The sequence below is a fragment of the Lynx canadensis genome, chromosome B4, assembly GCF_007474595.2.
Source record: "Lynx canadensis isolate LIC74 chromosome B4, mLynCan4.pri.v2, whole genome shotgun sequence".
NCBI classification, from domain to species: Eukaryota; Metazoa; Chordata; class Mammalia; order Carnivora; family Felidae; genus Lynx; species Lynx canadensis.
Genome location: NC_044309.1, coordinates 69416317 through 69443088, shown reverse-complemented (window position 1 = coordinate 69443088; position 26772 = coordinate 69416317). Strand labels below are relative to the sequence as shown.

Here is a 26772-nt window from a genome sequence, read left to right as displayed (position 1 = left end):
TAAGCTAGTTTTGGTAGCATCTTCTGAAATGCTAAGTTGTTAAGGGGGCTGCTTCCAAATTGTGTAACTCTAGATGCGCAGTTTTGGTGGGCCTGGGGGTTGGGAGGTGGCGACACTGGTAACTTGGTGACTAGAAACGGGTAACTAGTTACTAGAAAACCAGGCCCAGCTGTGTGTAAACAGCATTCCATACAAGTTCCTGGAGGGCAAGAGTAGTGCCTTCAGGTTTTAATTTCTTTGTTTTTTCCCTATATTGTCCACAGCAGCCATTGTTTGATGTCCTGTGACTGAGAAACCGGCCTTTTCACTTCAATATTATGCCTTTGGAGATGGAGCCCAAAATGAGCAAGCTTGCCTTCGGGTGCCAGAGGAGCTCCACATCTGACGACGACTCTGGCTGTGCCCTGGAGGAGTATGCCTGGGTGCCCCCAGGCCTGCGGCCAGAGCAGGTGGGACCTCATCACTCCATGTGCTCTGTTTACCAACAACATTTCAGATTTTTTTTGAGAAATGCTAAAAAATGTACAGACCATTCCTACCATTACTGACACGCTATGCTACCCTCCTTTGTCCTTACTCTCTGGGTAGTATAAATTTTTGCTTTTGAAGGGCATACTTAATTTCTTCGCTCTTGGGAGAGAGTGAGAGGAATTTAAACTTTTTGAAGACATCAAGTAACAATAGAAAGGTAATGAAAGGAAAGAGGAACATTTCCATGCCAGCTCTGAGCAATGCTTTTGCTTTGGAAGAGATGAGAAGTACAGAGCTGTAAGAAATCACCCGAAGTGTTATTGCTTAGACGTTTGACCTTTGATAACCTGACACGTAAAAGAATCTGTCACCACAGAGTGTATTGCAAAAAAAAAAAAAAAAAAAAAAAAAATTTATGCTTTGTTTGTATTGTTACTTTAAGATGAGAATATTGTATATGCAGAGTTTTATTTCCTCAATATCCTTATAATGATGAACTTACTAAAAATTGCTGGTGACAGATGCAGGTGAAGCCATAGTTTGAAATAAAAGGTCCCAGCTGGGTGTATGGCTGCTCCTAAGTTATGGGGGTTTCCTGCATGGTGGGGAACTTTTCTGAGGAATAGGGGCTCCCTACTCATCCTGGCACAGTACCCGGTGCACATGGAACTGGTATTCAGTAAGCACTCCTAACTGTAAAAGCTTCTGTGGCTGACACAATGGGGAGGGAGGGTGGTGTGCTGGCACACTGGTTAGGAAAGCAATATTTTGACTACTTACTAGCAGAAAACCCCTTCTTTCAGCTTACGATTGGGTAGGTTTTATGTGATAGAAAGATAAACTGAAGCAGACAAGCCCCTAGTTCCCTGATCTTTTCCCCTCGAACCACCTTGATTCTCAGCACTGCAAAGTACTCTACATGCATTAAGGGATATTCCTTGAAATACCATGGGGAAAAAAAAACAAAACAAAACAGAAATGGAGTTCTCCTTTCAAAGTGACCTCAGTACAGCTCAGTATGGCCCCCCTCCAGTTTCCGTGGGGAAACGGACTCCGGGTATTTAGAAAATAACACCCATGGAAGCAAAGAAAGCTGATGCTTGAGAGAACCTGATAAGGGAGAGTTTACACAGTTTAACAAAACAGCTTTTGTCTTTGTGACGTGTAAAATTCAGAGAGCAAATTGAGTGTGCTTGTGTAGTGTCTGGGTTTTGGGCGGCGTCACACAGCCTGTGTGGTCATATGCAGCACTCACCCGGCATTCTTTCTTGGCTGACCCTAGGGAGATAGGCTGAGGAATAGTAGCATTAAGTGTGCACATTTTATGGTGCATAATTTATGATGCCCCTAATTGTCACTACAAATTACATTCCTGAAGAGCAATTTAGCAGCTGGATGCTAGCTATCTGAAGATTTGCAGTTCTGCTGAGTTGGCTCAGCTGGTCTTCTCATTAGCTACAAGAGGCCAAACCCTGTACCTAAAGGGAAAGGTAACTTTCTAAGATGGAATGTAAGCTAAGATGTTCACTTCCGGTATGCTGATGTCCTTGTTTTTCATCTCTTACCCAGATCCAGCTCTACTTTGCTTGCTTACCAGAGGAAAAGGTTCCTTATGTTAACAGCCCTGGAGAGAAACATCGAATTAAACAGCTCTTGTACCAGTTGCCGCCACATGATAATGAGGTAAAATAAGAGGAAGCAGCCTAATTTAAAGAAAAAAAATACACCCTAAACATTGAGCTGCCTCTCATAAACCCTACCTCCTCACTGGCCAGGGCTCTTTTGCCTTTCTTCAGTTAAAATTTGCCTTGAGAATACAGCTTTCCATTCTTTGAGAGAGAAAAGGGTGTCAGTGCAATAAACTTAACAACAAGTTGTTTTTTTATAGTGTTTGCAGCCACCCACCACTTATCAGGAACCTATAAATTCCTGAGATTTCCCTGCCCCTTCATCTAGAGTCAGTGCTTTCTGGTAGTTAGGGCTGGCCCTGCAGTTGAGTGCCTGTAGAATGGAGAGTGAAAGTGGCAATTAACAAGTTTAAACCTTTCGTAGAAAGGTTAATGTCTTCCAGTTTTTTTAAGTGTCTCTGATAAAAGTTTAAACACTCCTTATTTTTTTTAAAAAAAGATCCTTCAAATTGCATTTCCCTTTTGTTGGAGAGGCTATAAGATTTGATGTCATTTTAAAGGTACAGTGCCATTTTTAAATTGGGGATTTATGGGGCAGGCCAGTTAAACTTGCTCTTTGCCGAAACTCTAACCCTGGAAATACTGAATTGGTGAGGGAGACTGGGTGCTCCAGGGTGGTGCTTCTGTTTTCTTCTCTCTGAAGGTGCGGTATTGCCAGTCGCTGAGTGAAGAGGAGAAGAAAGAATTGCAGGTGTTCAGTGCTCAAAGGAAGAAAGAAGCACTAGGAAGAGGAACGATTAAACTTTTGTCCAGAGCAGTGATGCACGCCGTGTGCGAACAGGTAGCACTTTCCAAGGATGAGTAGTAGCTCGTGGTAGTGACATGGATGTAGTATGGTTGGGGGGGGGGTAGGTGACCGGGCCAGCACAGGTGTGGGCCCTAAAAGCCTCCAAAACATAAAAGGCAGCCTAGCTTTTTATTAAGTGGACATTAATGTTTATAACTGACAGGGGGAGTCAGTCTGCCCTTGTGTAAACATCGGGTGAAATCTGGGCATGGAGAGAGGTGCTGGGGTACACCCACTGTTCAAAACTGCAGAAACAGAATGAAGACGTTCAGACACTTCCTGGCTCAGAGTAGGAAATGTATCCAATAGGAGGCTGGCTCAGGAAAAGGACTCTTCATGTGAGTTGGATGAAACCATTCTTAGAAACAGTCTAGTGTGGTAGTATATCTGAGGCATGTTCATTCCAGTTAAGAATCAGAAATAATCCAGCATTAAAGAGCTATTTAATCACTAACAGGAGGGGCCACAAATAAAAGCTTTCTTGACAAAATGGAATTTAGTGTAAAGTAGGAAAGGCTGAGCATCCAGTTCTTAAAGAAGGATCATCTAAATTTCAAATCCTTTTGTTTTTAGTGTGGGTTGAAGATAAATGGAGGTGAAATTGCAGTGTTTGCCTCTCGTGCGGGCCCTGGAGTGTGCTGGCACCCTTCCTGTTTTGTCTGCTACACGTGCAACGAGCTGCTGGTCGACCTCATCTATTTTTATCAGGATGGAAAAATTCACTGTGGCAGGCACCATGCTGAACTGCTCAAACCACGGTGTTCAGCATGTGATGAGGTAAAAAAAAAAAAAAAAAAAAAAAAAAAAAAAAAAAATTTATCCCTTAACACTGGAAAAAATAAGCTTCTAGTAAGCCAGTATTCCACTGTTCACATCTAAGCAAAATATAAATATCTCCTGCTTTTGCTGTTTAGATATTTTTTAAGATAATCTTGTACATTCATATAATGGAATAATATGCAGCTAATAAAGAGAAGGCAGCAGGTGTGTTTGTGCATTGATAAGTAGGATGTCCTTGATGGATTGTGGGAGAAGAAAACCAGTTGCAAGAATATTAAGTAGTAGATAATCTTCTTTTTGTTAAATAAAGGGAGAGTAAGTTGAGATTGTGTATATATCTGTATACACTCAGAACTAGTATGGAAAGACATACACTGAGTTAACAGTGGTTACCCCTGGGGCATGTGGGAAGGGATGGTGGTGTGAAAGGAATTTTTTTTAAGCTTTTTATTTTAAAGTAATTTTAGATTTACAGAAGACTTGAAGAGATGACAGAGAGTTCTGTAGACCCTCTCCCAGCTTCCCTTATTGTTAACATCCTACCTAGCCATGGTATATGCATCAAAACTAAGAAATTGACATTGGCATAATACCATTAACTACAGACTTTATTTAGATTTCCAGTTTTTCTGCTAGTGTCTCTTTTCTATTCCAAGATCGAATCCAGGGTACCTTATTGCATTTATTCTGTATCTCCTCAGTCTCTTTCAATCAGTGACAGTTAACTTTCAGTGCTTACTTTTATACATTTATGTTTTTAGTTTTTTTCAATAATATGCAATTTGAAATTTCTTTGAAACCAAAATTATAAAAAATAAAGTCTTTAATCTGGAGATGACCACCGGGTCAAAAGAAACATTATCTACACGTGCTGTTCACACAGCACAGCATCTGGATAGCTGTAACTGCTGATTCTGCAGACATTTTTATGAGTTTAGTATCAAAATACAGACTGCTAAATTATTTCAATGTTAATGTATTCTTTGCCAGATTATGCCAACAAAGTGTGACTGGAGAGCAAAAATATGACCAAATGAATGATCTCCTACGTAAAAATCTGTTTTTTGTTTTAAGTTTAAGCAAGCACTGAGTTTCTCTTTTTCAACATTTTCAATTCATGCTTTTATTTCATATCTAAATCAAGTAAGATGTGAGCCTGAGGCTATAAGAACCAAGGTTAGCTAGTTAAGTGATTTCTTTAAGAGCCAGTGTCTGTCAGTTGTCCAGAAAACATGCAGTTAATTGGCCTCTAGAAGAGCTCACCATGATCTTTTCATCCCATTTCTTTTTAAAGATAATTTTTGCTGATGAGTGCACAGAAGCTGAGGGTCGCCATTGGCACATGAAACACTTCTGCTGCCTTGAGTGTGAAACGGTCCTGGGGGGACAGAGATACATCATGAAGGATGGCCGCCCATTCTGCTGCGGCTGTTTTGAGTCTCTCTATGCAGAGTACTGTGAGACCTGTGGGGAGCACATCGGTAAGTGCGTAGCCGGCCTATGATTGTCCAGTCTCTGTGTGGGTTTGTTTTGTAGAACTTACAGGGGCATGTACAGATCTTAAATGTTTTAGTTTGAGGAGTTTTGACAATGGATATGTAGTCAGCTGTCATTATTTGCGATGGTTGTGTTCTATAAAGTTGCCTGAGTTACTGGACCATTGCTCCTCGGGGACAGTCAGGGTTGGGGTCCTGCAAGGCTCTGGTCACATTTTCATGAACTGCTCAACAGATAATCTTGTTTCCTGTATGTCTTAGTTTAAACACACCTTATTTAGTGTATACTGATTCACTAATATTGAACTTGTAGCCAAGAGCACTGTAGCTCATGCCTGAATGACGCTGCTAGATCTAACACACTTACGTGCTCTATACGGCACATCACAGCCTTCTTGAGCTTAGGGACAGTATACAGCACTTCAGCACTATGCTTGGGAGCCCTTTTAAACAGCGGAATCAACACAAAGCCCAAAAATGCAAAGAAAACTTCATAATAAATCGACCATGGCTCTGTTAGCTGTTATAGTATGAGCGCAGAGACAAACGACAGAGCGTCGGTTGTTTGACCTCAGCTTGGGAACATGGCACATCAGTTGACTCAAATTTTTCATCATTCTGCACCTGTCAGCAAATAACCCTGAAAGCTCTGCAAGTATTGATTCTGCGGGTATAGATACATTTTAGCAAGTAGGCAAATTAAAAAATTATGGCAAATTCAAAAATATGGGATTTGTGAATAATGACAATTAACTGTACATGTGTGACCCACAGCCCTTTCAAGATACAGACATTGCCATCACCTTTTAGAGTTCCCCCATACAAACATTCTTGTCTTTTTCTTCCTTTATTTCAAGATTGAACTGTAACCTCCTACTCTGTCCTTCTTCAAAACAGGTGTCGACCATGCACAGATGACCTATGATGGGCAGCACTGGCATGCTACAGAAGCCTGCTTTTCTTGTGCCCAGTGTAAAGCTTCTTTGTTGGGGTGTCCGTTCCTTCCCAAACAAGGTCAGATTTATTGCTCGAAAACATGCAGCCTTGGTGAAGACGTCCATGCCTCTGATTCTTCTGACTCTGCATTTCAGTCAGCTCGATCAAGAGACTCTAGAAGAAGTGTCCGGATGGGCAAGAGCAGTCGGTCAGCAGATCAGTGTAGACAGTCTCTTCTTTTGTCGCCTGCTCTAAACTACAAGTTTCCTGGCCTATCAGGCAATGCTGATGACACCCTTTCTCGGAAATTGGAGGATCTGAGTCTCGCCAGGCAGGGAGGTTTCGTCAATGAAGAATTTTGGAAAGGCAGAGTGGAGCACGAAACCCCAGAAGACCCTGAAGAATGGGCTGAGCATGAAGATTATATGACGCAGCTCCTCCTCAAGTTTGGTGATAAAAGCCTCTTTCAGCAGCCGCCCAGTGAGCTAGATATACGAGCCAGTGAGCACTGGATATCTGATAACATGGTTAAAAATAAGACTGAGTTAAAGCAAAATAACCAGAGCCTTGCAAGTAAAAAATACCAGTCTGATATGTATTGGGCACAGTCACAAGATGGACTGGGCGATTCTGCTTATGGCAGCCACCCAGGCCCTGCAAGCAGTAGAAGGCTCCAGGAATTGGATCTGGACCATGGGGCTTCAGGCTATAATCACGATCAAACACACTGGTATGAAGATTCCCTGGAGTGTTTGTCAGACTTGAAACCAGAGCAAAGTGTTCGAGATTCTATGGATTCTTTGGCTTTATCTAATATCACAGGTACGCAATCTAGGGATTATGGGGTTTTTGGAAAAAAGAGCCACTAAAAAATTTATTCTACAAACTACAGTTCAGCAGTAGGGCCCATGTTACAAAAAACTGTAGACCAAGGGGAGGAAGAAGTTTACATCGAACGCCAAACGCTAACAAAATAAACGTGAGCATACGTGTTTAATAGAAGCTTCTTGAATAGGTATTATCCTTATTTTAAAGAGGAGGAAATTGATTTATGTGGATAATGGAGTCTGCATCTGTGTCTGAAAGATCCTGTGCTCTTAAGATTTGCTGTAGGAATTTCAAGATGCTAAAATCAGCATGTGTGCTTTATAAGCTCATGGCATCTTTTATATTTTTCTGAATTGCCCACTGGCAACAGATAGCTCAAAAATAGCTGAATGTTTTTTATGCAGATTAAAAAATAATTTCACTTTAATGTTTTCAAAGCATATTCGTATCAGTTATCTACATTTTATCCTTAAAATGATCCTGAGCTGTATCAAGTGGGTATTACTTAGTATGTGTTACACATGAGGAAACTTAAATCACCAAGAGGTTAAATGCCTGACTTTACATAGGTTTTTAAAGGCACGACTGAGTCTGGAACCCACCCCCTCCTGAATCTCACATTTGCGTTAAGTCTTTGAACACAGAAATATTACTGGTCCGTGGCTAGCAAAGGCTGTGGCTAGTTTTATAGTCCAACTGATAATATTCAGTCCTTTCATAAAGGTTATGTTACTGTAATATAGGCAGGAAAGGCTTTACTGGCTGCCCTGTGCCAGAAATAACCCTGGCAAGAAGGAATTAAGACAGCTAGCTACCCTCCTAGTTTCTGTTGGACTTGTCAAAGATGAGGCAGGCCAACAATAAAGGGGAGTTGAAGAATGTGGGTGGGACTGAATTAAGCATATCCTGTTTGCTGGGCTCTGTGTTTTAACACTTAGTATCAAAAACAGACCTCATTGGGTACACAAAGTGTTAGGGCTGACATTCCTTGACAATAATGGGCTGAGAAACAGGCTCCCTCTAGAAAGTAGGAAGTTATGTAGTCTCTAGGTGACAATAGTCTGTACCATGCCCTAGTCACTTACACTCTGCTGGGTTATATTGTTTTGACTTGCCTGGGCCCTATTAAAAAAGGAGAGCAATATCCGTTTTGAGAAGAGCTTTATTAAAGTAAAATTAATCTGAGAGTGGCATATGTTACAGAGGTAAAGGGGGAAGAAGACTGGATCTGATGATCTAGGTGTCAGGGCTTGGCAAACTTCTCCTGTAAAGGGCTAGATAGCACTTTTTAGATCATACAGTCTCTGTTGCAGCCATTCAACTCTGTCACTGCAGAAAGCAATGATAGACCATGTGTAAGTGAATAGGTGTGGCTGTGTTCCAGTGAAACTTTATCCACAAATAGGCTGTGGGCCAGATGTGGCCCTTGGGCTGTGGTTTGCTGACCACTAAGCTAGGTATAAAAGGATCATAACTGCAGCCATGTGGATGCAAAGGAAGGGATTGATTTGAGAGATGTTCAAGTGAAGTAGTCTGGCTTTAATGTATCACGAGGCAGAAGCTTCTGTGTGTCACGTTCTACATGTGGAGAAGTTTTAAAATGTTTGCTGCTCGTGACATGTGCTATAACTAATGTCTGGCCACAAAAGAGCTGGGCTTGTAAGAGGCTATGCCCCCTGTATCGATGATAAAAGTCAAACCTTCTCAAGTGCATGTTGGTTTTACCTAGTGGGTGTTAATCAAACATTGACACTTGGGAGAATTTTCTTTGAGATGTTTCCTTTCAGTAGCTTGTGTGTAGTAATTGTCAGATCACATTTTGTCTTGACTTTTCTTCTAGGGGCTTCAGTGGATGGAGAAAGCAAGCCAAGACCCTCATTATATTCCCTGCAAAACTTTGAGGAAATGGAGGCAGAAGATTGTGAGAAAATGAGCAATATGGGGACTTTGAACTCTTCCATGTTGCACAGGAGCGCAGAGTCCTTGAAGAGTCTAAGTTCAGAGTTGTGTCCAGAAAAAATCATGCCTGAGGAGAAACCAGTAGTACATCTGCCAGTACTGAGAAGATCCAAGTCTCAATCCAGACCACAGCAGGTCAAGTTTTCAGATGACGTCATTGACAATGGAAACTATGACAACATTGAAATCCGGCAGCCTCCGATGAGTGAAAGGACTCGAAGACGGGTCTACCATTTTGAAGAGAGGGGATCCCGGTCTCATCACCATCGCCGCAGGAGAAGTAGGAAGTCCCGCTCTGACAATGCCCTGAATCTGGTCACAGAAAGAAAATACTCTCCCAAGGACAGACTGCGGCTTTACACCCCTGATAACTACGAGAAATTTATACAGAATAAAAGTGCCCGGGAAATCCAAGCATACATCCAGAATGCTGATCTGTATGGACAGTACGCCCATGCCACCTCCGATTACGCACTGCAGAACCCAGGAGTGCCTAGGTTTCTGGGACTCTACGGTGAGGACGATGATTCCTGGTGCTCCTCCACCTCCTCCTCCTCCGACTCAGAAGAAGAAGGATATTTTCTTGGACAACCAATTCCTCAACCCCGGCCACAGAGATACGCCTACTATACAGATGACCTTTCGAGCCCAACTTCTGCACTCCCCACTCCTCAGTTTGGTCAGAGGACAACTAAATCCAAGAAGAAAAAGGGACACAAGGGCAAAAACTGTATTATTTCTTAACCTAGTAGCTGTGGGGATCATGTTTAAACTGCCATTAACCATCTTGAATCCTATCTTTTTTCTTCATAGGAAAGTTGCTAAAATAGTTTGAAGTGCTTTGCCCATGTAAATGAGACCCCTGCTGCTGTTTACAGTGTCAGATTAACCTTTGGAAGGTGTGATTTCTCCAGTTTGCCCTCCTTGGATGGTGCCAGGTTGATGCCACATCTTGTGCCTGTCAGGTGCATTACAGCCCTATGTAGCGGTTTTGGTCTCCAATCCTCAAGAGAATCCTCAAGAGACTGTCAGGAGGTGAATGGACGGGGGTGTTGATTTTAGACAATGGAGAACTCCCGCCACCTTTGTAAAGTGATAGTGTGTGTCCTTTGTCTACACCAGGTTGGCCCAGGTCCTGATCAGTCTGTCTTGTTGTGCGGCATGCACGTAGTCACGCTGACCCAGCCAATACTGTGGATCCCATAGTGTGAGGCCACCTCGTCCCCTTTCAGTTAGCCAGGTAAACGCTGCATTGTATTAGCTCCAGCTCCAGATTGAAAAAGACGTTGCTATTTATAATGTAGTATTTCATAGACTTAAGTGTATTCCTAATTTAACGGTGCAAATATTAATGTACATACTGTACAGTTCAGATTTTAAAGCTGATTATTTTTATATCCCTGAATTGCAAGACATTTGTTACACTGCAGTGCTAGATTTGTTGGAGAACCAGAAACAGCATTTATGGATGAAATGATTGCTTGTATTTTAGTCAGGGTTTATAAGCTTAGATGGCCAAATTTATATTGCTAGTGATGGAAAGTTCAAATTTTTTGATTTTTTCAATATTAAAAAGGCTCTGTATGCATGGTGGGGCTATGTAAATACTCTTTAAAACTATGGCCCTATTAATCTTACGAGTGCTATTTATGGGTCAAGCAATGTAAACTGTATAAATGTAAAAACAAACAAAAAAAAACCCCATACATATCCCTGGAATATATGGTAAAAACAAGTAGAAGCTGTTTGGGTGAATGTTTTTTTTCCCCCCCTTGGGGATGGTAGGGGGTGCCTTTCCCATTTTCAACAGAGTGGTGATTATTTCCTGGGAAGAGACCAAAACTACAAGGATCTGCTTTAGAGGCAGAGGACTTTGTAGATTTAGTATTTGAAGAGAGGCTATTCCTTTCCTTTCCAGCTAACTTGTTGGCCTTTTTCTTTTAAAATCTTTAGAGGATGCTGTGCCACTGACTACTTCAAGTTTATATGAGGTTCTGTTTCAAGGAACAATGATCTTGAATTTGAACTAATGAGCTGATATTTTATGTGCAATTCTTGCATATACGTTTCAGTCCTAAGTAAGGTCCTAGTGGTACCTTGGACCTATAGGAAGGTATTTAATAAATGCTTATTAATAAATAACAAACTACCTTTCTGAACACAGATATTTTCAAACATACCCAGGTAATTTCTGTTTAGCTCCCCTGTTCAGGCATGACTGCCCATTCTTATACCATTAACAGGCCACCATTTGACTCCTACAGATTCCCTTGTTCCTACTAGTAAGTGGGAAATAGAACTTGAGGCCTAGAGGCAAAGCTGTCCATGTTTACTGGAATAGGGAAAAGCTGTTAGGCCTTGGGGAAGGGGGATGTGAATCCAAGAGATAAACGAGTAGTCTAGCATCCCCTACACCCATCCCTGGAGAGGGCAGGGCTGTGTACGTGGGATGGACAGAGAACCTTCAGAAACACACAATTGGGGAGAGAGCCACTTACTCAACAAGTGTGTCATTATTTCCGTGGTCTGGTTCATTTTAAAAAACATAGTGAAAAGGAGATGCATGCACATGCTAACAAAAATCAAAACACACACACACACACACACACACACTAACTCAAAAGATAGTGGCGTATCTCTTTTCACTCTTCATCTCCAGTCCATCAGGTCCCTCCCCAGAAGTAACCACTATTAATCATTTCTAGTGTCTTTCAGATGTTCAAAGCATATTTATGTAAATGTTTTAAACATGGTAGCAAACTATACATGCATGCTTAGATTTGCTTTTTTCACTTTGTGTGTGGACTTCCACATTAGCACAAATAGGTCTACCTCATTCTTTTCAGTGATGGTATAATACACCATAATTGACTTAACCATGGACTTGAATTTCCTCATGGATAACCTTATCCTGCATTGGCATATATGCACATAAATTCTGAGCAGCATAATTCCTGGGACAGAAGTGACGCATTTATAGTTTCTTTTCCTCCAAAAGAAATCTGCCTGATCAACATTTACACTAACAATGTACAAGGGTGCTTGTTCCATCACAATCTCACATAACCAATTAGCAAATTTCTTGCTTTTGAAGACCTTTTCAGAACCTGAGCTGCCACAGTGGGCATCCTTTTAGAAAAGACTGCTGTGATGTGTTGTTTAGAAAAGACGAATAATAAATAGTAAACACTGATACATAGTCTGGAGAAATGTAGGTATGAACCGAAGTCGCTGTCCTCAGTAGTTTTCAAGTCATTCTCAAAAGATTAGTTCCTTTTGCTTCTGGCAACAGAGGGTCATGTAGATTGCTAAAGGCTTAAGGAAATGCATAACCTTTAAAGCTTTTAACTCTTGGTTAGTGGCAAAAAACAAAACTAGCTACAAAGGAAGGAAAAGAACTGCCTTGCAGTTCTGTGAAGAATTAGGCAAGAAAATGAAGCATATAGTTGCTAACAGGTATTCACAGATTTGGTTAACAAGAGTGCAAAGTATCTGGTCAGGTGGGTCTCAAGATAAATATCAAATGTTAAAACACTGTCTCTAATCTCTACACCTGTGAGACAGAACCCTTAACTGTTGCATTTTCCTCACTTCAGAGCAAATTGAACATTTTGCTTAAAGCCCACGAAGGGGCACAGAGTAAAATGTCAATGGGGACTCCTTTCGGCTCTGATTAAAAGAAGAAGATTCATTTTGTGTATGCATCTGCTATACTTTTTGCTCTGCCTTCTAGTTCCTGAGTTAAATAAAACGCACCAGAAGTAAAAGGAGTTATCACTTGCTGTCTAGCCCTCTTAGATACAAATCATGGGCCTTCCTAAAATAGTAGTAAAACTGGAACGGGCACCCAAGGCTGCTAGATTTCCAGGGATGGCACATGTCCCTGCCCAGCTGGTTCTTGGGTGATGGGTCCTGAAAGTATTGGTGTGGATAAATTTCAGGAGTGCCCCAAGGATTTTAGCAGAGGTATTATTAACACAGCGTGGGCATACTTTGGTTTCTTGAGCTCTTCTTTTCTAATGGACACTTGACTACTGCCATGGAAAGGAGAACGAGTGTTGCTGGACCTCCCTTCACATTCTTAGAAACCAGGAATTTAAACATTTGCCAAATCTCCCGGCTTCTAAATGCTAGCGACAAATTCAAACATTTCTGAAACACTTTGAACAAAGTGAGCCTGCCATTGGCAAATCTCCAGTGCATGGGTTCTCTATTCTGCAGCCTGAAGGTGATTCCCCATTCCTCAGAGCTAATGAGGAAAGGCACAACTAATTACTATTTACAGAAATACTTGTGACCTTTTTTGATGCACAAAGGAGAAAAACTGAGATAAAATTCTAAGAGCCTCATTACCAATTCAATGCTGGTAACACAATTATGATAAAAATTCTTTTTAGTCAAATGAGAAAGTTGTTAATTGCCTGGTTCCATTTGCTAGCCATTCTTTGGAGTGATCTAAAACGGGAGGTGTGCTTGTGCAGTCACAGGGGTTTTCTGCTAACACATTGGGAAGGTTCCCAGGTAAACTGGGCCAAGGATAAATGAGCAGGAGCAACTGAATTTTGCACTTCTAAGCTCAAATTTTTCCAAGGTCACAGAATCATAAACTTCACTAGGGGAGTGAAGTTTAACTGTAGCTTTCACAAAATGGTTTGGGAAACCTGTATGGAACAAAAACATTGGGTATATATAGACTTGGCCGCAGGACTTGAGCTGATTCCTTATTTTTGAAGAGAACCAGCTAGTTGGTGAAGTATTCCCATTTTAGGTATCAATTTTAGCCTCAGCTTTTCTTTTGGCAAAGGAAATTCACATCTCTTTACTGCTGTGTGTGCACAAGGTGCTGTTATGTCAACTTTAGACGTAACTTGTAGCCCATTCTCTGAAAGCATTTGATTCCAAACAACCATTTAAGAATATGAAGCCAGTTCTAATACAGTTGGGGAGCCTGGGTGACTCAGTCGGTTGAGCCTCCGACTTCAGCTCAGGTCATGATCTCACAGTTCATGAGCTGGAGCCCTGCATCAGGCTCTGTGCCGACAGCTTAGAGCCTGGAGCCTGCTTTGAGTTCTGTGTCTCCCTCCCTCTCTGTCCCCTCCCCTGCTCAGTCTGTCTCTCTCAAAAATAAACATTAACAAAAATAATAAAGAATATGAAGACAGTTCTCAAAAATGCCAATACTTGTCTTCGTGTTTCTAGATAAACCAAGCAACTGACAATGGAAAAGATGGTTCCTAATCTAATACAAACCATCACCAAGCTTATCTTGCTGAATGGTACAGAGCCCACTGGATGCCAGGATTCAGGAGATCTGGGTTAGGAGACACACCTCTCTCATTAACTCCAGCAGGTGAAGTGCTCCGACCCAGTTTCTACTTCTGTAAAATGAGAGTGCTAGGCCACCTCAAGGGTTTCCTTCCAGCTTCAGTATTCTGTGGAGACTGAACTGAATTTATAGGTCAGAAAAGTCTTGCAGCATAAAGCATTTTTCCCTTTTCTGACTCTCTCATTTACCAACATCTGTGTCTGGCAAGGATTCCCGAAAGGATCTCTCCAAAGAGGGAGCAGGGAACTTTTTAAAGGGTTGGGGCTTTTTTCAGTTAATCTATTAATTAAATGCTTGGGACTCAGTGGGCATGGGTTAAAGTAAATCATGAGGAAAAAGTCTGAGGATGGTTACTTCCCTATCCATGCCTATACTTCAAGCTGGCTTTGTCTTCATCAAGTAGACAGTTGGGAGACTACATAGAGTATGTTGAGGCAAGTATTTTCTATTTTCTTCCCTCATGTTATTTCTCTCCAATTACCTAAAGTTTTGTTTTGGTTTTTCCCCCCCTACATCGCAGAGGATTGCTACTGGTAGCAATCTTGTTCTTGAATCTCTGAATATGTTGTAAGCAAAGTTGAAAAGGTGTTATGTTTAATTAATCTTGGTTCCCAGAATGGGTGAGTTGAATTACCAAGTTCCTTCTTCCACTTAAATGGCTCTTCTCAAACTCTACCATAGGCCCAGGTACAGGGACCAAAGAGCTGAGTCCTGGGCGGCACTGTAGTCATGAGGGTTCTAACCCTACGTGCTAACTGCCTCATAAAAATTACCCCCGATGAATCTCAAGTGGGTTTTACAAAATCGCTCCAAAACAGAAGTCATAGGAACCAATATGGAAGGTAGTAGCAACTGAGGATAAAATGGAAACCAAAAATCTACTGAACTAGGATTTGAATATTCTCAAGTTTTTTAAAAAGTTATTTTTCTGCCTCACTCATTACATTACGCATTAACTGCACACACATCAAACAGCCAGTGTGTGCTAGAGTCAGGATGTGAACCTAGTTCCAAATGATCACCAAACCTTTCATTTCTTCCAAGAACACCGACTCCAGAGTTGAAGGATTTGGGTAAAACTCTGCCACTTCCAGCTATATGACCTTGGGCAACTTATAACTTCTCCTGCCCTTGATTGTAAAATGAGAATAAAATCTTCACTGGCTTATTATATGTGCAAGTGTAAGTATAAATCAAAAACACTAGACGGGTGGTTCTAACCTTATTCAGATAGTGAAATAACTGAAAACTATGGTGCTTCTCAGAATCCTATGAAGTATTTGATATATTAAACCTGAGATATATTTTAACCGACATCCAATGTGGTACACTATATTCTACTCTAAAGAAGTAGAATACAAAGTTTAAAAGAATAGGAAATTTCTGCCAAAGCAGGGCTAGTCCCATACCCTTAGCTTACCAAGCCAGCTTACCAAGGTGTGGGCAGGTCTCCCCACTTCAGGACAGGGACGGGCCATGGAGGCCATGGGCCTTGCAGAGGTCAAGCCACTCCAGGGGACAGGAGATGAGGGAGCTCTGTCTCTCCTCTTGGACCCTCAGCAGGGGGAGCAGGCTGCTCCTATGTCATAAAGAAAATGTGATTCTTACACAAGGCTCACCTCTCAAATGAGTATGCCCTGCAGTGTTCACAGACCACCACCACGAGGGTGTCATCATGCTGTGGTGGTGGGAGGCCATGCCGGTGGGAGCCCTCAAACTGCTAATGCAGAAAAGGAAAGGAAAGGGGAGGAAATTAAAAGCTAGCACAGAACAGATACCTCGGCCTGGTAAGCTACAGCTCTGCTGGACTGCGTTTTCTCTCCCCTCCCATGGCCCCCCACAACACACAATGCACACACACTTTCTCATCCACTGGGGGCTGACCCTTTTCGGCCTCAGAAGCCTTCTCCGCCTTCCCCACCAGGCAAGCACAGGCTGTTGGCAGAGGAGGGCACCTGGGATCTGGTGACAGAGAGGAACCCAGTTGGCCGTGCTGGGCTCACTTAAAGGTACTGCAGACGTTTGGCCAGTGTGTCTTTCTCAGGGGTTTGATCACAAAGGATGGACTCTTCCCACTTGGAGGATGAAGGGACAGCACACTTTCTGGTCACTGGATCCTCTCCCTTTCCCCAGGCAGCTTGTCCAGCCTTACCCACACAGTGAGCCCTCCCTACCCTCAAGGAAAACAGCAGGGTCTCCGCCTTTCTACCCAAGAGTAGGGGTGCCAGCAGGTGCCCCCCAGGAACTGGGCCAAGAGGGGCTTTCACTGAAGGTGCAGACCTGCAGGCTGTATGGCCAGTCAGCCAGGGCAGCTCTGTCCCCTTCCCACCTTACATGGATTCCAATCAGGAAAAATGTGCTAACACATGGGTAGCCTAGGCGGTGGTTACATACCTCACACGTCCTCTTGCAGCAAGTGTCTGTGTATGTTGTGGTTTTTTCCTATTTGATATGTTCTCAAATGTTTATATTTCAGTAAACTTCTACATTTTCATCCACACACAAAAAAATGAAAAAAAAACTTTAAGCCTTATATAATTTCAGTGATAATGGTTTAACATTAGCACACTATTAGTCTGTGGAACAGAGCTCAAAAAACAATGTGCTATATATTATCGGGCTGTCTCTACCGCTATACAAATGTGCATCAGGCTTTATTGATATTTGTCATCAAGTGAGATTTTAAATACAACTTGGAATTAACTCAGTGGACTGGCCTTTTTTTTTTTTTCATTGTATTTTTCATTGTATCATATGTTTAATTTTTAATTGCATACCCAATGTGAGGCTCAAACTCACAACCCCAAGATCCAGAGTCAGATGCCTCACAGACTGAGCCAGCCAGGCGCCCCTTGGCAAAGCCTTTTATATACTCAGTCCCCATTACCCCAAGATCAATTATTACAATGGAAAGGCAGGACTAGTACAGCCTGCTGAGAACCAACTTCAGTGAAGCTAACTCTGAAATACCGTTTTCATTAATTTGAACCAAAGGTAAGCTGCTAACAAAAAACCAATAATGTGGCTTAAACAGTGAAGACGTTTATTCCTCTTTCACCCAACAGTTCAGTACTCCATGTGGTCATGTAGGGATCCAAGTTCCTTCCATCTTGTGGCTCTGCAGCAAATCAAGGCTGAGTTGCTATTGCTACTACTTTGGGAAGGAATAAAGAGAGACTACAAAGGAGCACATCCACTGTCCTAAGGGTCCCAGCCCAGAAGAAGAGGTACTTCCACTCAAATTCCATAGGAATGGACTCAGTCACTTGATTACACCTAACTGCAAGGGGGAACACAGCAAATAAAATCCTAATTAGCAGTCATGTGACTCAATTTCAACTCCATTACATGAAAAGGGGGAGAAAAGATTCTGCTAACTGCCTTAGTTACTATTACTAGTCTTCCTTCCTCCTCCCACTCCCCCACCTTTTTCACTGAATTGAACATCAGTGCTCTCAAGAGAAAATGCAGGAAGGAGATGGTAAACGTACTATGCATAACCCACAAACCCTCATCTGGCAAGCAGAGTGTGCCAACCTGAGCATTATAGCTGTCAAGCCACCTGGGTGGCTGGATGCCCTCGACACTGAATACAGTCTCCAAAGTTGTCACCAAAGAATTGTCAGAGCCTTCTTTGGAGTTTAGGGTCCCTTGCAGGAAACTCTGAAATGAAGCTGAAACCACTATACAATGTCTGGGGTGCAAGCAGAATCCTTTCTGAAGGGGAGCTGGCCTGCCCTTTCTTCGAGGTGTTCTGGATCTATAAACTGGCTCAGAGTTGGTAAGCGGCTGAGAGGCTGTGGGAAATTAGTGTTTTGGGCAAGAATAAATACAAAGGTAATATCTTTATTTATTTTTTTTTTTAATTTTTTTTTTTTCAAAGTTTATTTATTTTTGGGATAGAGAGAGACAGAGCATGAACGGGGGAGGGGCAGAGAGAGGGAGACACAGAATCGGAAACAGGCTCCAGGCTCTGAGCCATCAGCCCAGAGCCTGACGCGGGGCTCGAACTCACGGACCGCGAGATCGTGACCTGGCTGAAGTCGGACGCTTAACCGACTGCGCCACCCAGGCGCCCCCAAAGGTAATATCTTTAAAGAGAGTATTTTCAAATGTCATTCTTGAATGAGTAGAAGAAAAAGGATAAAGCTAAAAACATTCAAAATCATTCTGTTAACCAATCTTTTCCTAAATTTGTCCCCTAACATCTTTCCCAACCGGCTTCAGTCATACAGGCTTCCATCTTTCCCTGTACCATTCTCCTCTTTCTAGACTTCTATTATTTCCCCTTTTCTGCCTGAATAGGTCCTATTTCTCCAAGACCTATGGTCAAATGTCACTTCTTTTGTGAAGTGCCAAGGAATACAAGTAACTACAACATTCCAAACTGTGCTAGGAACCAGGTCCCAAAGACACGGTTCCTCCAGAGGTTCCATAAAAAGGTTAAGATTTTAATCCTACAATTCCCTGAAACGCAGATTCATAATTACACAATTACTGAGCACTTCTGTGTGTTCAATCTTATCTCATTTAACTGCTTGCTCAGATATCAACACTCCTTAATTCACCAAAGTTAATAATTTCTCAATTCTTCCATCCTGCTGCTGAGTGGGTGAACTGAACATTGAGTAATCTTGCAGTAGGGAGTAATAAAAATCTACATTTCAGGAAAATACTTTAAGCCTGTTAAAGAGAGAAAAAAAAGACAATCCAATTATTTAAACCTGTTTGCTTTATTTTGCACTTTTAAAATTCACAAAAAGCTTCACACTCTGCTTTCTCCCTGTTGATCATCAAGGCTTTATGGTAAGACAATGAAAATTTTATCATATCAGCTGGGCATACTCAAAAACAATGGATACTTTACAAACAAATTAATCAAGAACATTTTGTAAAATACACACTCTCGTACACATCTGAATTCAACTATCCTAAAACTGGACTTTAAAAAGCTGTCAAAAACAAACAGAATTAACACTGACAAGCCTACCAGAATAACGCTGATGGCAAGCTATAAAGAGCTTTAAATGTTGAATATAATTTGGGGAAAGGAGAGAAGAAGAAATTATCTGTTGAACCTACAATTAAATGCATCTGTAAGCAAAACCTCTAGCTTAATGAATTTCTAGTTTAATGAATTTCAACAGAATGAACAACTCATTTGCCTTGATGGTAGTTTCTTAACTTTTATTTTTAAACATGAAACATCTTGACTAAAGAAATTGAATCCTGGACTTAGAATATTTAAGGAAAAGAAAAACATGGGGGTAGGGGAGAACCAAGATCAGTACTTTCTTAGTCTTTTCTTTCTAAAGTGGGTAACAAAATCACTGTTCGTAATTAGGAAAGAATACCAGAGGTGATATGTAGGGTTTAGTTTTAGCTTATGTACATCTAAATGGCAAAAGTAAGAGTTCAATGCAGTCTCATATAGGAAATTTAAGAAAAATAATTATGTTCAATTAGTTTTTACATTTGTGGAATGAGACAATACATATTTTGAGGCACCCATATAGGATCCACCAAAATGATTTGTACTGCTGATTCCACTTTTAATGTAATTTTTATCTACTCTGGGGTAGCTCTTTAGATAATATCAATATAAGCCACTAAAGATAATGCCAGAATTCAAGTGAGAAGAGAATGGAAATGGAAAGAGGGATGGGAGGATAATGAAACTGGGTAGTAATAACAAGCATGATTTTTAAGGTTTCCTAATGCCACAGAAATACATATTTTGGCTAAATGCCACTGGGCAGCTGGAAGTGATCAGGAAATGAGTGGAATATCCTAATGGTCCCAGTTAGATTTTTAAGTAACCCGTGATTTGGATGGCTCACTCATGGAGAAATGTTTACATAGACTGTTTGGTGAGGGGTAGTTGTGCTGGGCTTACTGCCTACTCTGCTTTGTTTCTTTAAAGAACACTTTTGAGGGCTAACGATCCCTAAAAAGGGCAACACAACAAAGATCTTGTTACAACTACAAACAGATATAAATAAAGGCATAATGTGATTAACAAAGGAATCTGTAAATGGTTTGATCGTGGATATGGTATCAATGACCTTTTCTTGAGATGGGAAATATGGGCCTGGGAACAAAATGAAATTCCACTACTTCATCATATTTGAAATTTTTCTATTTCAATGATAAGTATTTATTTATTTAGAGCAGCAGGCAAAAGTTTATTAGAGTATAAAATCAGAAAGTAAAAATAGTATGAAAGCTCTCTTTACAGAGGGGACATTGGAAAGTGAATGCCTCTCAATTAGAAGTTTTTAAAGAAATCTCAACTTGAAAATAGCTCTCATCTTTCATCTCAAATTGCCCCTTCTCTTAGTTTTACATATGATATTGTTTAAGACTCAGACATCTGTGAGACTGGTCAGGAGTTTCAGGATTATTTTAATAGAAGACATTGAGTTGATTTACTTGGAAAACAGGATTTTACTATGAGGTCTTTTTAAGATTTAAGTGCTCTACTTTATCATAATGGGAATTAATCTTAAAGCAAATATTCTGTAAAATACTGGAGTATTCAGTTTATTTGGGCAGTATACTTGAACATATTAAAAGTTACAAAGCCTAAAACAAGCAAGCAACAAGTCAATAAAATCACAACTCAAAATTCTAACATTTTCACATGGTATCACTGACTATGAAATGCAAAAAGACTATTCATGTTTAAGTGGAATGATCTCTAACCTATAAATTACACTATGTGACCAAAACAAATGATCGCATACCGAAGACTACAGAACATGAGCTGTTCTCCAACACTGCTTTTTCAAAGCTTGAAAAATTAACTGACCCATCATTTTAGGGGGATAAAAGGTAAGTATGGATTAGGAGGCTCTACATGTGGATTTAAAAAATTCTAATTAAAATATCTTAAACTATTTTAGATGTTTATTTGATATCGGAAATGTGGTCGACTATCATAAAGTATTTCTCTTCATCACAAAAATTCTATATATTAAGGATTTACATAATCCAAAAAAAAAAAAAAACTAGAAACATTTTTTTGCCTGAGCAATTTTCTAAAAAGGCTCTCCAAAATCTTGACTAGAGGTGTCATACTCTGCAATGAAATGTTTGAGTTCCTCAACACACCTCTCACCTATTTCATGTAAATTCTGTCTCAATGCAAACTGTATAGACTTTTCTAATGAAGGATCTTTTTCAATCAGCATTTTCACAACCATCCCGAAAGTTTCACAGTCTTGTCGGTAAACCTAGAAAGGTGAAAATACATTGTGGTTAGCTAAAAGTAAAAATAATTAGCCCAACATTGAGCTAATGCAGTTTGCAGAATTACGATGCTAAATTCATAAAGGGAGACACAATATAATTGAACCTTCCTCACCCTTGAGTAGTTACTACTGTCAGATGCTATGTAAACTTCTGAGATTTGCAGATAATGAGTAGAAAAACATTGATATACCACGTCACTGACTATAGAAGTTAGGCATGGCATTTGTCAGCATCAGGCAGTACACCAAAAGGACATCAAAGAACAAAGGCTTGCTAGGTAAGGCACATTCATGGCTTCACTCATATGCTTGTTTGGAAGAAAAAAGTTTCTGAGCCCTAATTTTGGATTATTTGTTTGAATCATGACCAGATGACAAATTCAACAACAAACAACAAACAAACAAAAAGACGAAACCACAAACAAAAAACAAAAGACAAAAAGTATCTATTTGAAAAAACTTTTCAGGGTGCCAGGGTGGCTCAGTTGGTTAAACGTCCAACTTCAGCTCAGGTCATGATCTCACTGTTGGTGAGTTGGAGCTCCACACTGGCCTCTCTGCTGGAAGCACAAAGCCCACTTTGGATCCTCTGTCCCCCGCCCACGCCCTCTCTGCCCCTCCCCCATTCTCTCTCTCTCTCTCAAAATAAACTTTAAAAAAAGTAAAAAAAAACAAAAACAAAAACAAAAAAACCTTTGCAAGTTCTATTTAACCACAAAGTCACCAAGGCAGAGTTAAGATCAAAACAATGTTAAACACACAAGTTCACGCATGTGTATACATGTGTATGTATATATAAACACACACACACATATATATATACACATGTGTATACATGCATATAAATTTTCTACCTCAATATGTATTTTTTACTTCAGTATGTACATATAATCCTTTTCAGTGACAATGAGATATTTTTCCTTGTCCAAAAATTGCTAAGTATTCTCCCCAGTAAATATCATTTCCTTAATTTGTAGTCACAAAATCCAATTTAGATTTCTTTGCTATTTTCCATACTATGTAATTCATGTATTTAAAGAAAAATTACAATTAAGTATCCATGAAAACTAAGTGAAATACAAATTATCTGATTTAAAAGAACTGTTACATGAATTTTAATTTTTCTAAATTTAACAAAAACAATCAATATATCATGTTTATTCTCTGCAAAAGGATTTTTTTTTCATTTTGAAAAACTTTAGAAAGAAGTGATTTGAGACATTTGGCTTATGAGTTTTTATTCCTCCAATGATCACTACTAGTTGTTGTGGTAGTTGCTGTTATTATATTTTAAATGTCTGAAATATTTTTCCCCTTAAAAATAGCTATTTAAAGAAGAATATTTAATTCTGACTTAGTGCTAGGTTGCTGAATTATACTAAATTCATTTCCTTGCTCTTAAAACCATTCCACAAGCCCCAAGGAAATTAAAAGAATAAGTTCTTCAATGAACACAGAACAGCCCCCCAACACGCATGTTTTTCTAAATAGTGATGAAATATACTCATAGTAGCCATTAAATTTAATTCAGCTATCTAAACAACCATTTATTCCAGTTTATCCTAAGGTTTATGTGGCCCAGAATTGATATTACTACTCTAACAAACCAACTGAGAGAACAGTACACCATTCACATGATACTATATGTGATGGCAAGGCAATAGAGCACTCTGGCTGGTTTAACAAACACATAGTACCGAAGTCAAGCCAATGCAGTCCCCATGGGGGAAAGTCAGAACCATGATGTTTCAGTCTTAGTGGAGGTAAATTCCTTACCAAACCAGTCAGCCCACATAATAACAGCATTCTAACATCAACCACAGGCCTCAGCAGACCACTTTGTGGGTGGCCTAAATTTTACAGGCTTCTTTATAACAGATGTAGTAGATGAGGATAATGTTACACTGTGAATTAACCTGCAGATTCTTTAATGTAAATCCATTTTACCTAAACTGTAACTCTTCGTTTAGTATATTTACTGAACATAAATATGCTACACATTTGCATATCAAAGATAAAAACACATTAAAATGTGTTTATGCATTTATTTAAACTGTAAACTACTGTCACTCTGGAGACAAGATAATACAAGCATTTAAAGACTATTTTCTTTTTTAATTGTAAGTCCTTTTTGAATTATTCATTGAAACAGGCAAATTTTTGTATGTTAGCTGACGAGAACAACCAGAACTGCCCAAAGCAACATAATTCTCTATGAAAGGGGAAATTCTCTAAAAGACTGTTTAAAATGTACTGGTTGGACATTGGACAGGAAATAATTAGTTTTTTGTTAAAGGAAGAGCCTCACCCTCCAACATTTTATAAATAAAATTCACAACTGTCAGAAACCTATTTCCGAAATCTGTTCCACAGTAAACTCAATCCCGAACAGGAAGGGTGTAGTTATCTGTAGGAGAGTTTGTTTGCTTATGGTCCCTAGCTGGAAATGCATTAATAATCTTCAAATCTGATATCTACAGGCCACACAGGAAGATTTTTTTGTTGTTGCTTTTTCCCCTGATTGAACCTCATTGAAATGGGAAGCAGGTTAAAGTATGGGTGGGGTTTACATAAACTACATAGAAATGCAGTTAAATTTGCCAGGGTGATGAAAACACTACCCAAATGCGGTTTCTCACAGTACTTTATTATAGTGGCCTGTGATAATAGTTAAATTCTTACAACGTATTCCTAGGAGTAAAGGAATATGACAAAATAAAACTATCAAGGCTTTTTACTATTAACTACGCTGTCCAGTGACTGGAAGAATAGTATCTAGCAGGTTTGTTCTATCTGTAATTGCTCATAATGACATAAAACTCCCTAAAATGTATTATCATTTAGTCCTTACCTTTGTGTCCACAAAGAGAGAAACCAAAAATTAAGTCAATATAAATTGTTAGGAGAATTTTCATTTCAGACAAACCATCTTTATCATTTGCATTCAAGTTCTCTAAGAGCACTTTGGTGGAATGGTAAAAATTACAGAGTTGTGCTATCTAACACAGTAGCCACTAGCCAGCCACAGGAGGATATTTTTGCAGATAGGATTATGTCACAACTTTTGGATAGGGAGATTATCCTGGATTATCCAGGTGTGCAAAATGTAATCACTTGGAGTCCTTTAAAAAGGAATGAAGAAGAATCAGAGAAAGAGAGGAAATGTTACCACATAAACAAAGGTTGAGTGATGCATTTTAAAGATGGGAGAAGGAGCTATCAGTCCAGGAATGCAAGCAGCCTCTAGCAACTTACTGGTCTTTACCAGCAAAGAAATAGAGTCTCCCCTAGAGACTCCAGAGGAAGTGCAGCCCTGCAGATACCTTGATTGGCTCCTGGTGAAACCCATTTTATACATTACACATTCGTCTCAAGCTTACATGAAACATTCACCAGGACAGACCAGATTCTGGGCCATAAAACATACCTTAACAGATTTTAAAGAACAGAAATCATACCAAGTATGCTTTTAGATCACAATAAAATTAAATTAGAAATCAACAGAAAGTAGCTAGAAAATCCCCAAACATCTGGAGATTAAACAACATACTTCTAAAATCACATGGATCAAAGAAGTCTCAAGAGAAATTATAACATATTTTGAACTCAATGAAAATACAACTTATCAAAATTTGTGAGATGCAGCAAAAACAGTACTTGGAAATTTACAGCATTAAATACATTTAGAAAAGATGAAAGATACAAAAGTAATAATCTAAGCTAGGAAACTAAAAAAAAGAAGAGGGAATTAAGCAAAGAGAATAAAAATTCCAAATTCTGTTCTAGCAGAAATCCATGAAGGTGAAAACAATAACATAGAAAATTGAATGAAACCAAAAGCTGGTTCTTGGAAAAAATCAAATTGATAAATCTCTAGTCAGGCTAACCAAGAAAAAAAGAAAAGACAAAACTTATTAATATCAAAATTGAAACAGGAGTCATCACTACAGATTGATCTCCTGGACGTTAAAAGGATAATCAAGGAATATTATGAATAACTCTATGCCCACTAATTTGTTAACTTAGATGAAATGGACCAATCTCTTGAAAGACACAGTCTACCAAAACTCAAACAAGGAGATACAGATAATTCAAACAAGCTTACATCTATAAAAAAATTTAATCAGCAATTAACCTTACAAAACAGAAAGCACTAGGATGAGATGGTTTCACTGGTGAATTCTACTAAACACTTACGGAAGAAATGATACCAATTCTCTACCAACCAAAACCAGACAAAGACATTACAACAAAGGAGAATTACAAACCAGTCTCTCAAGAACATAGATACAAAGGAAAAAAAAATCCTTAATACGATATTAGCAAATCCAAGAATATATAAAAATAATTATGCACCACAACCAAATGAAATTTATTACAGGCATGTAAGACTTGTTCAACATCTGAAAGTGAATTAATGCAATCCATCACATCAATACACTAGAAAAGAAAAATCACAGGATCAGAATACATGCAGAAAAGGCATTTGACAAAATCCATTGCAAATTCATTTGTGACAAAAACTGTTTGCACACTAAAAAAAATAAAAATCTATAAAACTTAATACAGAAAATCTACAAAACCCTAAAGCTAACATTACAAAGTGAAAAAGTAAATGCTTTCTTTAATAAGGAACAAGACAAGGATGTCCCCTTTTATCATTCCTATTCAACATTGTACTGGAAATGCTAGTTAATGTAATAAGACAAGAAAAGGAAATGAAAAGTATACCAAGAGAAAGAGAAATAAAACTGCATTCACAGATGATATGATTGTCTATAAGGTCCCCAAATTGACGAAAAACCTATTGGAACTACTAAGTGCTTATAGCAAGGTCACGAGATTCAAAGTTTACATACAAAAGTCTACCGCTTTCCTATATACCAGCAATGAACTATTAAAATTTGCAATTAAAAACAGCACATGCAAACACATGTACACACACAAAGTATAAATGTAACAAAATATGTACAAGATCTATATGAGGGGGGGCGCCTGGGTGGCGCAGTCGGTTAAGCGTCCGACTTCAGCCAGGTCACGATCTCGCGGTCCGTGAGTTCGAGCCCCGCGTCAGGCTCTGGGCTGATGGCTCAGAGCCTGGAGCCTGTTTCCGATTCTGTGTCTCCCTCTCTCTCTGCCCCTCCCCCGTTCATGCTCTGTCTCTCTCTGTCCCAAAAATAAATAAACGTTGAAAAAAAAAAAATTTAAAAAAAAAGATCTATATGAGGAAAACTACAAAACACTGATT

At 39.6% G+C, this 26772-nt stretch overlaps 2 protein-coding genes across 15 annotated transcripts in view; one reads left to right on the top strand and one right to left on the bottom strand.

The window, feature by feature from the left end:
• Nucleotides 1-10692, top strand: part of PRICKLE1 (prickle planar cell polarity protein 1) — a 112032-nt gene extending 101340 nt beyond the window's left edge. For all 4 annotated transcript variants that reach the window (XM_030322347.1, XM_030322345.1, XM_030322346.1 and 1 more), the window contains exons 2-8: nt 264-449; nt 2041-2154; nt 2803-2940; nt 3520-3723; nt 5021-5207; nt 6120-6980; nt 8827-10692. In XM_030322347.1, coding sequence (XP_030178207.1) covers nt 318-449; nt 2041-2154; nt 2803-2940; nt 3520-3723; nt 5021-5207; nt 6120-6980; nt 8827-9689 — 2499 coding nt within the window. In that variant the 5' untranslated portion in view covers nt 264-317 and the 3' untranslated portion in view covers nt 9690-10692. The remainder of the gene's footprint in view (nt 1-263; nt 450-2040; nt 2155-2802; nt 2941-3519; nt 3724-5020; nt 5208-6119; nt 6981-8826) is intronic.
• An 8293-nt stretch (nt 10693-18985) lies between these two features.
• The window catches only part of PPHLN1 (periphilin 1), a 145329-nt gene continuing 137542 nt past the window's right edge, over nt 18986-26772 (bottom strand). For all 11 annotated transcript variants that reach the window (XM_030322349.2, XM_030322357.1, XM_032593948.1 and 8 more), the window contains one exon: nt 18986-21506. In XM_030322349.2, the coding sequence (XP_030178209.1) occupies nt 21312-21506 (195 nt within the window). In that variant the 3' untranslated portion in view covers nt 18986-21311. The remainder of the gene's footprint in view (nt 21507-26772) is intronic.